Source organism: Neopelma chrysocephalum, unplaced genomic scaffold (assembly GCF_003984885.1).
Source record: "Neopelma chrysocephalum unplaced genomic scaffold, ASM398488v2 Primary Assembly neopelma1_63, whole genome shotgun sequence".
Lineage (NCBI taxonomy): Eukaryota > Metazoa > Chordata > Aves > Passeriformes > Pipridae > Neopelma > Neopelma chrysocephalum.
In genome coordinates this window covers 5,693,553-5,707,975 of record NW_020897720.1, presented here as the reverse complement: position 1 = coordinate 5,707,975, position 14,423 = coordinate 5,693,553, and the positions used below count along the sequence as shown (strand labels likewise).

The 14,423-nt window shown below is 56.9% G+C and overlaps 2 protein-coding genes across 4 annotated transcripts in view; both read right to left on the bottom strand.

Annotated features, from left to right (window-relative positions):
• IL17B (interleukin 17B) overlaps nt 1–14,423 on the bottom strand; it is a 39,860-nt gene that overhangs the window by 18,649 nt on the left and 6,788 nt on the right. The gene's annotated exons all lie outside the window — the stretch shown is intronic.
• Nucleotides 11,594–14,423, bottom strand: part of CSNK1A1 (casein kinase 1 alpha 1) — a 36,502-nt gene continuing 33,672 nt past the window's right edge. For all 3 annotated transcript variants that reach the window (XM_027682320.1, XM_027682321.1, XM_027682322.1), the window contains one exon: nt 11,594–11,753. In XM_027682320.1, coding sequence (XP_027538121.1) covers nt 11,605–11,753 — 149 coding nt within the window. In that variant the 3' untranslated portion in view covers nt 11,594–11,604. The remainder of the gene's footprint in view (nt 11,754–14,423) is intronic.

Here is a 14,423-nt window from a genome sequence, read left to right as displayed (position 1 = left end):
CCCTATCCCTGTCTGTTCCTGCACAGCTGGGGCCAGGCTGAGCTACCAAGCCCAGGTCTGTCCTGCCATCATGTTGAGATTGGGCACAGAACGGGCACTCAGCTCTGGAGGCAGGGACACCCCTTTGCCTGCACCCAGCCGGGCAGGCAGACACACAGCCTTGCTGCGTCCCGACCCACGGACACACGTCGGCCGCAGCGAGGGTGACCATGGACACCTCCATGTCTCCCAGCCCAAGGTGCAGTGCTGCATCTCTGGTCAATTGGGAGTCTGAGATGAAGCACTGTAGCTCGGGAAGGGAGGAACTGCGCACCCTGGAGACCATCGGGACCCCCCCACCCAGCGGGACAAGTGACACAAGGAGAGCTGAGCCCTGGCTACAGGAAAGGGCTCATCCCAAAGCTCCAGTTCCCTGCAGAAAGCAAGGAGGGAGAGGAGGGTAAGGAGGTTTCTCCTTGCAGCAGAGGGACCCCTGTGTCTGCTTGAGACCCCTGGCCTGGCACTGGGCACAGTGGGAAGGGTCACACAGAAATGGGGGGCACAGCGGGGATGTGGCAGAGGTTTTCCCCCGCCGGCGACATGCGGAGCCTGGACAGCGGTGAGGATGCACAGGGCTGGCAAAGAGTCTGGGTTGCCGTGTCCTCAGGGTCCAGTTTTCCCAGGAATCCCTTAGGTGCTACATTGGGGATTCCTGGAAATACTGTTCTTGGGGCCACGGCTCGGCAGCCCATCCTGTGGGGAGCCATAGCCTGCAGAAGAGCCAGCAATGGAGGTACAGGGCCACCACGGGGGGGGCTGGGAGGGGGATTCCCTGGGTATCCCAAACATGGGGAGGTGGGTAACCCAGCCCCCCACACCGAGGGGTGATGGATGTCCCCGTTGGTCATCCTGCAGGAAGATGTGGCTGGTGGACAGCCACACACACCCCTCCTGCCCTGCCCAGGCCACCCCAGGTCAATAAAGGTCTCAAATCCTGAGTGACTCTGTCCCAGTTGGTCCTTTTGGGCTGGGAGAAGGGTGGGAGGCAAAGGGCTAGTGCCAGCACAGTTTGGGGCAGAAAAGAGGGACAAGAGCCACCTGCAGAGCACAGCCTTGGGGGGCTGCTCTCTCCCTCCTGTGCTGTCCATCAGCACATCCCTGCCATTCCCAGCCCTGCTGACCTCCTACAAAAGGAACTGATGTGTTGCCTGTTGGGCAATGGCAGCAACCCAGGCAGCAGCTGCCAGGGCTGGGGTATCTCCCTGCCAGCACTGGGCCCCACTGCCTGCACCAGGCCATGCCTGCATCGGGCCCTGCATGCACAGGAGTGGGTGTGGGCAGGCACAGGACAGAGACAGAAGAAGAAGACAGGTGCAGCAGGCATGTACAGGCAGCAGGCAGACCCAGGTTCGGAGAAGCACAGGCAGCAGGCAGGCACAGGCAGGTGCAGGTACAGGCAGATACAGGCAGCAGGCCGGTCACGCGACCGGCAGGTGGCGCTGCTGCCCAGACGGGAGCAGGCAGGCCCAGCCCTGCCCATCCCTGCCCTGCCCGTCCCTGCCTATCCCTGGGCCAGGCTTGGTCCTCCAGCCACCCCCATCCGCCTCGAGGTGGGCAGACACCCACCCCAGAGACAGGACCCCGGGGACAGCCCTGAGATGCCGACACAAACCCCGCCATGCCGCCGGCCTGGCACACCCCGCAGCCCTGTTCCCACCCAGCCTGTTCCCAGCTCCAACGGGGCCAGTTGCCTCCACACCCGTCCCGCTGACTCAGCGGGCGCAGGCGGCAGCACCCAGCCCGCCCCGGGGGATGCTGACGCAGGTGGGACACGATGCCCGCGCTCCCCGTGCCCAGCACCTCCCCACGGGCACCATTCCATCCATTCCCACATCCCACGGCTGCGGCGCTCGCTGCCTGTTCTGCCGGGACCCAGAAACCGGCAGCTCCTTTGGGGAGATGGAATGGGCACCCTAGTGGGGTTTAGGACAACCCGCCCAAGACGCCACCCCAAACCCAGCCAAGAGAGGGGCAGGGATGGGGAAAGTCCTTTCCACCCCACATGAGAAGGAAAAGTGGAATTCACAAAAGCTCTCTGGAAATGGCAAGGCAAAATCCACACCCTGCTCCTCCCCCTGACAGCTCTGTCGGTTTGCCATGGCTCCAACTGCTCTGTTTCAACCCTTTCCAAGCAGTTTGTTTTGATTTTGGTTGTTGGGGGGTTACACGACATGCCGGTGCAGGAGGGAAAGCCATGTCTCTCACACACACCCAAATTAAAAAAATACGGCACTTAGTTCAGGAAATGCCAGCTCAGAGAGCTTTGATTGTTTCCTTCTTTCTTTTCCCCCCTTTATTTTCAGCCAGAAAATTTGTCAAGGGTGACCCTGTCCCTGAGAGAGATTTAGGCTTGGACAATATTAGCAATTTCTGGCCAAAAAAGTCCCTTTAATCAAAGAATTCCTGACCTGCCCCCAGCTTGCCTGTGAACCAGCTGCCCCAGACGCTGCAGGGACACACCAGTCTCCTCCCAGGCACCAAAGCGGGGCTGGGGCTTAGCTCCCCACCTCTACCAGCTTCCAGCTGGGTGGTTTCAGCCCTGCCCCTTGCTATCTGCCGTGTGCATCTCCAGCTCCAAGCACAAGGGTTATGCACAGCTCCAGCAGCTCTGGGCATAAATCCTGGAGTGCTGACCCAGCTACCTGATAGGGAAACTGAGGCACACATCTGCCTGTCCTTTGCCTCCAGAACAACCCAACCAGGGCTCTGGTGGGGGTGAGGATGGCAGGGCAGTGTGGGATGGGAGAGCAAAGCCTCACACCTCTCCATGGTTCAGCTGGGGTTGGCAGAGTCCAGAGCTGGGCTAGGGTGGGCACGGACAGCAAGGGGAGCCCCACTGCCCTGGGAAAGATGCCACCCCGGCACCCGTCACAGGCACCGCACGCTCCCTGCCTCAGTTTCCCCAGTGGTGAGACGACGTTGGCACAGGTCCCTGGGGAGGGCTCAGACACTCGGCACAGCTCAGCTCAGCTCAGCCTCCCCAGCTGGCCCTGGTCCAGCCACCCCGTGCCGCGGGCCTGCTGTGCCGGGAAGGGTGTTGTCCTGACTCAGCCGGCAAAACCTGCACCACCTGGGAGCAGCAGCACCCCCTGGCACAGCCCCTGCCTGAACACGGAGGAGGGAGCAGGGAAACGGCAGCAATGGCAGAGCAGGGCTGCTTTCCCCACTCTTGCAGGCAGATGTGCTCGTTCTTCCCCTTTGCCTGGCAGGATGAGCCCCCCCATGTTCCCTGCTCTCTGCAAAGCACCGAAGAGAGGAGGCCAAGCTGCCACATTCCCTTTTTTGGGCAGATTTTCCCCTTCCACCCCTCCAAGAGTCCTGCATAGTCTTCGCAAAAACTCAGCAGCCATAAATCCTCCTCTGCCCACAGGGGCTGCCTGCTTGTGCTTCCCTGCCTGCACTCCATCTCCTCCCAGATCTGTGTGGTGTTCCACATCCCCCAAAAATACTATTGGGGGTCTCTTACTGCCTAATCAGAGAGAGCACCATGCTGACAGCCAAACCCCAGCACCCACAGCCTTCCCTGTGCCAGGAAGGGAGCTTTGTCACTGTGGGTGCCCAGGGTGGAGGTGGGCAGGAGGGTCCTGAGTGTCCTCCGTGAGCTGGGGCAGGACAGAGGAGGGTTACCCTCACTCCTAGAGGCATCAGGGCGATGTTTGCCAAACCAAATGGATTGGGGAAGGGGGAAATCCTCCCCCAGGCCCATGGTGGTTGTGCTCCCCCCGTGAGCCACCAGCCCACAGCCCAGTGAGTACCTCAGTGCTTCGTCAACGGCTGCAGCAATCGGCTTAAAACTAATCCCTGTGTCCTGCGCTGGCCTCGGCACAGGGCCCCCGGGGGGGCCAGCAATGCCCCCCTGCCAGGGCCTGCAGGGAAACACAGGCATTTTAAGTAAGGGGGTGGTAGGTGCTGGTGTGCCAGCACTTGGACGACCACTGGCATCCACGTGCCTGGAACCCATCGGCTCGCACTGGTACCCACAGCAGGGCACCCCATGCCCCTTCTCCAAGCTCCAAGGCATGGGTGAATGTGCCCGGGTGCCAGCTGGAGAATCCAGCACACTCAGCATCGTGGCCCTCACAGCACTGTGCTTCAGTGCAGGGCTCCAAGGTGGTTTGGAGCGCCCCAGCTTGTCCCCTGCCAAGGGCAAGGCACCGCTGGGCTGGGGAAAGGCTCCTGGATTAGGGCTTTTTGCACACGCAGGTTTTCCAAGGGCTCGGCAGGGCTGGGAGCAGTGAGGGCGTGCACACACACATGCACACAGCGAGAGGCAGCCCAGCAGCCGAGCCCACCTGCATCCCCAGAGCCTTCCTGTGCATCCCTGCTGCTGCCTGCTACCCACAGCCCTTCCAGGGGCCCTCTGCAGTGCATCACCCTGCCCCACACCTATCACTGGTGCCAGAGACCAGTCCCCCAGCTCCCTGAGCTATGCTGGAAACATGGGGATCTGGGCTTGGGCTGCTCCATCCTAGCAGGATTGTGTTGTTCAGATCCTGGGGGGCTTCCAGCACCCCAGGGCCCCCAGGACAGGAGCTGCCCCATAAACCCAGCCCTGCAGGGCTGAGCCGCTCTGGCTGCCGCAGTGGTATGGGATTAGCGTGTGCGTGGGAAGCTGGAGGGGGAGAGGGAGGGGACAGACACGGCCCCCCCCAGGAGCCCTGGAGTCACGGAGAGGGGGGGAAGTGTGGCAGCAGCTGCCAGCCCCTGCACAGGGCCGGGGATGTGGGTGGCTGTGCCTGCCACGGGGCTCATCCTTCCCAGCACCCAGGAGCTCCCAGCCTGGGCTCGCAGCCACCCACCCTGCTGAGTCAGCTCCCGGGAAGGTCGTGTCCCAGCCAGCGCTTGCCAGGCCTGCCCGGCACGCCCCATCCCTGCGGTGCCAAACCCGCCGGGGCAGGAACTCGGCAGCCTTGTCCCAGCTGAGCAAAGCATGGGCAGGGCACTGCCAGCACCCACCCTGCCAGCCGGGGCAGCACAAAGGGTCTCAGTGGGAGCCCCCCACAGCACAGCCCCGTGGTACCCAGCCCATCCTGGGGAGAGAGGCACAGCCCTGCACGCTCATCCCACACCAAAAGCCCCTCCGTCAGCAGCTCCCGGCTCTCCCTGCCCGGTGAGCAGCTCCAAACCAGCTGGGCCTGGCCCAGCACCCCGGCAGGCCAGCTCGCCTGGCCCCACTCCCTCCTGGCAGCCCAGGAAAGCTGAACGCACCCAGCGAGGGATGAGGCAGCGCCAGCCCATCACCAACAGGGCAGTTTCCCACATGTTTCCCTCCTCCCTGCATCCCCTTGGGCCCTGGGACCAGGACTGCCTTTGATCCTCCTCTGGCTGGCCCTGCCCTGAGAGCAGAGACCGCACACAACTCTGCACAGGCTCAGCCCCAGAGGGCAGCTGTCAGCCCTGCTCCCCTCGTCGCCATCGCCCATGGGTTGTCATGAACCAATATGGATTCAAGGCACACCCCCACCTCAGCGCCACAGGCCTGGCTCCAGCTTTATCCCTCCTCCTCCCCTGGGGAAGCAGCCCAAGTGCTTGCACTGGGTCCCCAAACTGTGTTAACCCCTACCCCAGGTCTGGGGATCAGCTCCTGTGCAGCTTGGGGCTGGTTTTCTGCCACCCCAGACCATCCAGAGCAGGGTAATGACATGCCCAAGGTGGTGGGACCCTGTCCATGCCTTGTCCTGCTCTAGCAGACCCCTCCCTGGGCAGCAAAAAGTCCCATAGGTATAAGATGGCTGTGACTGTGCTCCCAGCTGGACTTTGGTCCATGGAGCAGGGAAGGAGAGGCTGCAGCTGCCTCCCTTGATCCACACTTGTTTGCATGGAAACAAGCAAGGAAAGCTAAACACACACAGATAAAGAGCTGGGAGTCAGAGCCTGCGTGGGGCAGGAGCTGCTGGGATGGGCCCTGTGGGATCCCCTTACAGCTGGGGCACCCCTGGGGTCTGCACAGCCCAGTGATGGCACGCTCTGAGGGTGGGGATGGCAAAGTTCACAATGTTCGCTGTCGCCAGCACTGAGTCCTTGTTGGGGTCTGCACCCCTGCTGCCACCTCCCCCAGCACCTGGTCAGGCACAAGCAGCCCTGAGCTGAGCAGTTCTCAGGGGCAGGAACACACACAGCACTTGCTTTCCCTCCACCATGGAGGATACAACCCCATCCTGCCAGACCGGGACTGCTCCCCCCTCCCAACAGCCACAACCCAGACTTTTACTGTCCTCTTCCTGCAAACAAGCCAGGGTTGGGCTTTCACACGGCCTTTGAGAGAGAGTCAGCCCCAACCTGCCCTGCCCAGCTTCGCACACCAGCGACCAAAGTCCTGGAGCTGCTGAATCCAGCCAGAGCTGCAGCAGCCAACGGGGATTTCACCACTCAGCTTTGCCCCAGGTCTGGCAGCTCCCAAAGTGGGTCTGTCCGGCTTCGGAGAACTAGGAGTAACAGAGCAACTTTGTACTTGCCCTCAATTAATGAGCGACCTATATAGAAGAAAATCTGGGCTAAGTGGGAAGAAGGAGCTGGAACCGGCTGCTTGGGGGTGGCACAGCACAAACCAGGCTGAGCCCAGCAGCTCCAGAGTTCAGAGCTTTTTAAGAACTGCCCTGAAAGTTTTTATTGCTGGGGAAGAGAAGCCCAGTCTGGAAAGAATCTCACACTGCACATTGTTTCCTGAGTCCACGAGCCAGGGGACATTCCCTGCCACCAGCCAGGGCTCAACTAGCCTCAGGGCCCCAAAAGCAGGTGAAGGGACCAGGAGAGAGGTGGGGGGTGGGCACAAGGGAAGGGGCAGCAATGGTCAGGGAGCTCCCAGCCCCTCTCCTGCCAGGGCCACGATGATCCTCTGAGCTGGAAGGTGGGAGCAGTGCAGGAGGGGACCTTTCCCAGGGGGTGAAGAGCCAAAGACATGTTTGCCTGATGAAATTCTGCTGACAGCAGGAGCAGTGGTTCAGCTCCATGGCAGCTTTGAAAAGAAGGCGTTGGTCTTACCCAGCGAGCACGTTAAAAGGAGAAGTGCTTATCTGACAGGACGTGCAAGTCAGAGGCGTATCTCTCCTCCCAGAGAGCACTGCCTCCCGGAGCTGGCAGCCTCCTCTCCTGCTCCAGAGCCTGGGAAAGCCAGCTGTCCCGGACCAACCCCAGCAGGAGCTGACACTGCACCTGGAGGCCTCTCTGCAGGAAGGAGACGGGGTGGCAGCTCACACGTTTTAAGCCAAAGCACTTCCCACACTGAGCTGAGCTGCACTCAGCTTTCCATCAGCAACACCTCCATACTCCAGCTATCAGGCAAAGCCAGACTAGACGCTACTGATTTATCACGCTCCTCCTGATGGGAGCTGGAGGAAGGAGCAGCTTATTCTCCCCCCGAAGGAAAAGTTTCTTTTTTCTGGAGCTGAACAGTGGGGGCCCAGAAAGTGGGTAGGTGGGTTTGAGAGGGCAGACAGGCTGAGCTGTGTTATTCAGCAGATGTAAAATACTTCCAATACTTCATTTAAAACTGATGTGCACAGCACCACAGGCACTTGCCTACGCCCCAAACCCACAGATTAGTCAGGCAGGCACACAGCTGACCCCAAGAGGATGCAAGCCCTGACCTGGTCCTGCCACGTTCTGCCCATGCTGCCAGACCACCCACTTCCTTCAGGGGCTCTTACAGTGGAGCTCTTAAGTCACTTCAGCAGCTGTAGCCTGGCACAGCTGCCCCTCCAAATCCACCTCTGCACTCAAAGTGCTGCAGAAAACCTTTTTCTTGGGGGCAAAAAAAGATATGGCAGGTTCCCCAGCAACTGTACCTCTAGGAGTGCAGCTCCATGGGCTGTCACAGCCCAGGCAGCCAGGCACAAGGATGACCTCAAGGCTTCAGCTGCTTTGTGTTCACCTAAGATCATCCAGGAGGGTTTTAGCAGAACCAGACCTTTTCCCAGAGGCTGCTGGCACAGAGCTGCAGGTCCAAGGATGGCAGGGTAAGCCCTGCCAGGCATATCCCCAGCTTTCCCACTCTCCTGAGCATGCTGGCAGGCAGGCTGGGAGCAGACAGAGCTGCCACACCAGGTCCAGTGCCATCTCCACAGCAGCTGCCCACACACAGCCAGGGTGCTCCCTGCTGGTCCCCTGCTTCAGGGTGAGGACCCATCCAGGGCAGAGGGGAGTAAGATGCAGCTGGGACCGAGCTCTGGGCTGGGCCAACACTTTTGAACCCCCTCCAGAGCAGACATGCAGGTGTCCAGACCAGGGCAACACCTTCAAGTTGCCAGCAGTCAGCTCCAGGGCAGCTGGAGAGCTGTGTGAACAGACAGGGAGCTGGGTCAGCCTTTAGCTCCCAGGATGCTGGCAGAATGGCTGAGGTCAGGATTTCAGCCCCAGCTCTCAATTACCACAGCAAAAATAAAAGCAGCCATAGATCCATAGAGGAGGCCGCCCTGCCCTTCCAGAAATGGGACTTGGGCATAAACACTTCTTTCCTGGAAAGTATATCCTGGCATTTGGGATTCCTTCCCATCCCACAAAGCTCCCCTTGCAACACTGATCCGGGAGTACCTCACATTCCCGCAGGAACTCGGCTCAGCCGTGTTAACAAACATCAGCAGCTGGCAAGCTATTTAGAGCAGCAGGATTGCTCCAAGCACCGCTTCCCTCTCCCATTACCTGCCAGCAGCACAGCCTGCCAGCACTGGGGGTGATGGTCCCACTGCAGCCCCACACACACCAGATCCACACAGGCTCACCATCACTCCCCATGCAAGCCTAGGAAGTGGCCTAGGAAGAGCTGAATGTGCAACAGGCTTGTTTGTGTCCTGCTTGCTCCAGCATCTTGTATTTAAACCTCTTCCTAGAGGTCACAGGGAAGCTGCTGGAACTGGGTGTTTGACAGCCACCACGGGGATGCTGCAGCTCTGGGACCCTGTGGCCATCCTCAGGGAGCCTCAGCACACAGCTGCTCCAGCAGCAGAACTCCTTTGAGCAGCCAAAACGAAGGCTGGGATCAGAAACAAGCCACATTCCACAGCCACAGCCCCCTGGGCTGGGCAAGGACTCCTGCAGAGGGTCACCAGCGTGTCCCACACACTGGGCTGGGGCGAGGCAGGCCAAGGCTGTTCTCACCTGACTGGGGCTGTGCCCCAAGCACTGGGCCATTTGCCCTTCAAGGAGGGTACCTCAGTGCCACCCCAGCTGCCAGGCTCCCCTGGCACAGCTGTGCCTGGTTCCAGGCAGGGGGTGAAAGGCACCCAGCCCCCCCAGCACTGCCTCTGCTGTGTTTACCAGTCACTCAGCAACCGAGGAGAGGAAAGCAGCACCGGCTCCGCTTTCATGGCCTGTCCGGCTGCTGAACCCTCAGGAACAGCAAGGCAGGGGAGGCGGTGCGAGGAGAGCAGGAGGGGGGCACCAGGCTTTCCCTCACCAGTGGACAGGGGCTTCCCAAAGAGGGACACAAACCAGAATGCTCCAGGAAAGAACAGGCAGATGCCTGCACAATCTTGGCACTGGGATAGGGGTTGTGCTGGATCAACTGCTTCCTCTCCCTCCTCCCCACCCAAGAAGGGCCATAAATACATTTAAACACACCCTGTGCTGCGCGTCCCATGGACGCCCAGGTGTTCCCTGTCACACACCATGAACTCCCTCCTTGGAAAAGCCAGCCCAGGAAAGTGCTGCCTGGCCACAACTGAGCCAGTCTGTCCAGTGCCATGATTGCACCTCTCCACGGCCACCAACAGCATCCTGCCCGCACAAGAGCTGGGATTTTGGGAGACACAGAACAGGAGTGGGAACAGCAGGCTGACAAACCCCGAGAGCCTTTCGCTAGGAAAGGCTGAGTGCAGTCAGATCAGACTGGAGCTGTTTGCATGTTGGGAAGCAAAAACAAGCCACTTCCAATCAGCATCAAGTTCCCAAGCCTGCATTTCATCTCCTGGGAACTCGCTGGCAGAGCCTGCTGGCTGCTGGCACGCGATCCAGCCCCATGCCCAGCTCACACCCACCTTGCTGCCCGCGGCCAGGACCCCCCACCAGCAGCACAGGGAGGGTCAGGAGGCACAATGTTAAAAGCTGACAGTGAGAGGGAGAAAGGTCACTGAGCATCAGGGACTTACGGCCATAATCAGTTTATGGGATTTGTTAACAGCTCCAGGCAAACCAGGCGGGAACATGCTCCGACCACGTCAGCCCAGCCCCGGCACAGCAGCACCTTCCCACGCCAGGGGTGCGGCACAGACAGGGGTTATCGACCCGCTTGGCTCCCCAGGCACAAACAGCACAGCACGGGCCCATCTGGTAAAAGCCATCAGCAAACGCTTCCCGGCAGCCCAAGGGAAGAAAGGCCACAGCTGGATTCCTTACCTTTCCTTCCCAAAGAAGGGGGTCTTGGAAAGGCAGGTTGGCACTTCCAGGGCGTGAGTCAGCAGGGATTTCTGGCCATACCTGCTCTTCCAACAGTGCCGTGCAGCAGGAGCTACCTGAGGTTTGACTGGCACAATGGGAGTGCCAGCCCCAAAAGGAACATTAACACACACACACTCCACTGTGCCCACACTCCTGGTGCTGTTCAAAGCCTTTGTCCCCTCAGGTGACCCTGACCCAGCGGCATTTGCTGCAAACAGCCCTGGCCCAACACCAGCCAGCGAGGAGGAGGAGGATCCCAGAGCTCAGCACAAGTCAGGGCTGTGCCGGGGGGAAGCCAGCAGTGCACATGAACAAATCTCTTTGCTGCCTAAGTGATTTTTCTCAGCTCAGAGGACTTGCACCAGTTTCCAGCCTTACCTCTCTGCTCTCCTCCCCCCCTCTCTGACTGTAGCAGGCAAGGCAAGAAAACCATTCCTGTTCCTCTCTGCCCGACCAGGGCAAAGCCCTGCCTGCAGCTCCACCAGATGAGGATCTGGCAGATGCCATCAGCAGAGGCCACATAGCCTGGTCCAGCTGCTGAACACCAGAGCCAGCTGTAATCCCCAGGCTGTTCCGGGGTCAGCCCACTGTGTGCACTTGTAGACAGTGGGATTTGTGAAGCATCCTTGCAGAAACGGGCTCAGGGATCTTTAATTCCCCCATGGTGGTGAGAAGCAGTTACCAGTTGGTACATAAAACTGTGAGAAGGAAGTGCAGCAGCTCAGGGGAGCCAGACACATCAAGGTAAGCTCTGCCCAGGAGCCCAGTCTTAAGCCCTGGGGATTCCCAGTTAAAGACATGATGGAAAAGTCCCACCACCCTGCTTTGGCATGGGTGTGTGCCACAGCTACATATGAAGGACTCAGCTGAGGTACAAGGAAGGGAAAGGGAGGATTTGCTCATCTAGTGGATCATGACGTCCCACAAAGCACAGCTGAGTCATGCAAGTACCACTGCCCCACCTTTGCCGGGGAGCAGGTTATGCTGAGCCAGGCACTTGCCCTGGGCACTTACAGGGCTGTAAAGGGGAAGGCCTGGATTTATCATGCACACAGGGGCTTTGACTGCAACAAGGAAAGCTCAAAAGCCAGTCTACCCTGTATGACAGCATGTACATCTCTTCAAGGTCTTCCAACCTTCTCAAATTGCTTTTATTCAAAAAAAGTTCAGAAAGTCTGCCACCTGCAAAATAGCTCAAGGCTCATTCTTTATTTCAAGGGTGACCAGGGAGCAGCACAAGGAGCTAAGAGTCCTGCGACTGTTGGAAGATGACCACTGAGTTCTATAGCTTGACCTGCACCTCGGAAACAGCTTTTCTGCCAGCCATGTCCAGCAACTGACTCCTAAACTCAGAGGGGGAAAGAAATAAGTTAAATAAGTTAATCAGTTGTGTTTACAAAAAACAACCCACGTTATCAACAGGAACAAAAGGCTCCTGGGTAGGGAAGACACAACAGTGAGGACCGACTGTGCTCAGGTACATTCAGCAGCAGTCCTTGGTATCAAAATGCCAAGCTGTTCTCTGAGAAAGGAGCTACGTCACACCTTCACAGTTATTTATGGACAGAAATGCTTACAAACCCAATCCCTCGAGTCCAGTGCAGGAATACTCCCCGGCTTCTCCCCCTTTCTAGCTACCAAAATTCAGCACTAGCAATAGTCATATCACATAATGCAAAAAGTCAAGTTTGCACCTTAATTTAGTCAATTTTACACCTTTGGTACTAAGCTTTGCAAAGCAGCTGAGCCCACTGTGGTTCATTTAAAAACAGGGACGCAGCCCTGGGTCTGTTCTGAAAGGCGTCATTAACGCAGCTAGGAAGGACGAAGGACCTGTGTCCCAGCACAACCTTCAATCTCAATTCTTCACAGACAGACCCGGTACCGCCCTCCCCCCCTTCCTGTTTAGCCCTGGCTAACAAGGATTACATTAAGAACCATTTCCACATTAGAACACACCACGGACACAGTCCTTCCACTCAGGCTCTATTAGGAGGGTGGGCACTTCCTCTGTGTCATCCCTCACCGCATCTTTCCAGAGGCATTAGTGCTCGGAGCAGACAGCTCTTCCAACCAGCCCACTTTTCCTTTTTGTCTGGAGCCTGCCCTGCTCACAAACGTGTATTATGACATCAAGCTGATATGAAATCATGATGATTTCACTGCAATTAAGTCAGGAGCAGATGGGGCTGACGGAGCTGGCTAAGCAACAAATCTTCTAAATTGGAGAACTCTGTCAAGAGAAATTAAAGCCTTATGCAAAAAGCCAACTCGGGATCACAGAAAAAATCCAGATGGAAAGGACTGCAGGGAGGCATCCAGCCCAAGCTCCTGCTCCTACGACTGAAGCAACTCCACCTCTGCCACAGTCCATTGCAGGAAAATCACAGCACAAAGCACCAAGTTCCCAACAAGTAACACACATGAAAAAGCCAACAGACAGAAGAGGCACAACACTGCAAGAGCAGAGCAAGGCAACAGTTAAGCTTGAAAAATAACTCCCAGACAGACAGAATTCCATAGAAATTAGCCAAAAAAACTCCCCAAAACTTAGGGTGGCACACACTGGACAGACTTGAGACCTACCAGAAACACATCTAGTGTTTTCAACAGCCAGGGCGTGAGTTTGTCACTTGTTACCAACACCACACAGAACAGCAGGCAAGGAAGAGAGTGCCATTACTAATAACTGAGACCCAGAGCAACCTGTTCTTTTCAGAGCCTTTATGGGAGAAGAGAAAAAGGCTCTCAATTGCTTCTAACAAGGAATGGCTTAAATAGGTTAAAAATAATGAACCAGTAAGCTGCACATGGGCACTCCGTGCTCCCAATTAAGCAATCCTTTAAAAGGTGGCCTTAGGAAGCCTCTCCGAGTTGGTATAAGGAGGTTAATAAATTGCTTTGAAACCCCGTACGCAGCTTAGTGAGATGACTCAGAACCTGTTGTCACAGCCTAATGTCATTACCCAAATTCTGGCACTTTCCAGGGAGCACGAGGACGCAGTTCTTTGCTTTACAGCCTCTGTTCCAACGATAATTCCTTGTAACGGGCCTGTGACTGCTTGCAGAAGTTTTTCACTTTGCAGGTAAACCTCCCAACACCAAACCTTTGCAGAGCTGCGACCAGGAGTCAAGATCCACATAGTTTTTAATGCTTTCAGGTTGAAGTCTTTGTGACAAACCAGAGAACACACAGCAAATGGGTGTTTGGTACCACAGTGTCTCTTTAAGGAAGGTGGGCATCTCATTCACCACTCACAACATCTGGCACAGGCTGTTGCTGCAAAACACAACAGCTGACACTAAGCCCACACTTCTGTGCAGAAGTAAACTCTACTAACATCTGAAAGGCAAACTGGACTTCACACTCCTCCCACAGGACTTGCAGCTCCAAGAACTACAGACCAAGGCATTTTGACACCCCAAGTAGACTGAATAATCTTGCTTATAGAGCTCATCAAGGGGAGTTTTGTTTCTAAAATCCTCCTCAGAGTCATGAGCAAATTTAGCGGACAGAGAAAATTATTTATTCTCCTGAAACCAAGTGATTTTCTCCAACTTTTAAGTATCTTATGTCAAAGCAAGAAAAGTGATGCCAAAATAATTCCAAGCAGCCACTCCGCTGCCAAGAAGGCATTTCATTGAAGCTTCTTCCCCTCCTGCCAAGGCGTGTTGTCAGACATGTTGCCTAGACAGCAGCAATCATGGATAAGGACATCACAGAGTACTCCAGATACCAGTTCTTAGAAACATACCAGTTGTTATAGGAGGCATTGCTTGAAAGTCATCCTTATTTGGATGGGGCTGTACTCAGCCTAGAAAACCATCCTAGCCAGGGGAACAAGCTACATTTCTTCTTCCACCTTCCAGGTAACACAGAGCCCACTGTGCCTCCGAAGTTCCCAAGTGTGCAGAGACATCTCTGAAGCCTGGCAGACTCTCTGCCTCCCTCTGCTCTCAGATTATCTATACAAATGTTTATTAGCACATAATGTTCTCCACCTAAAGTTTCA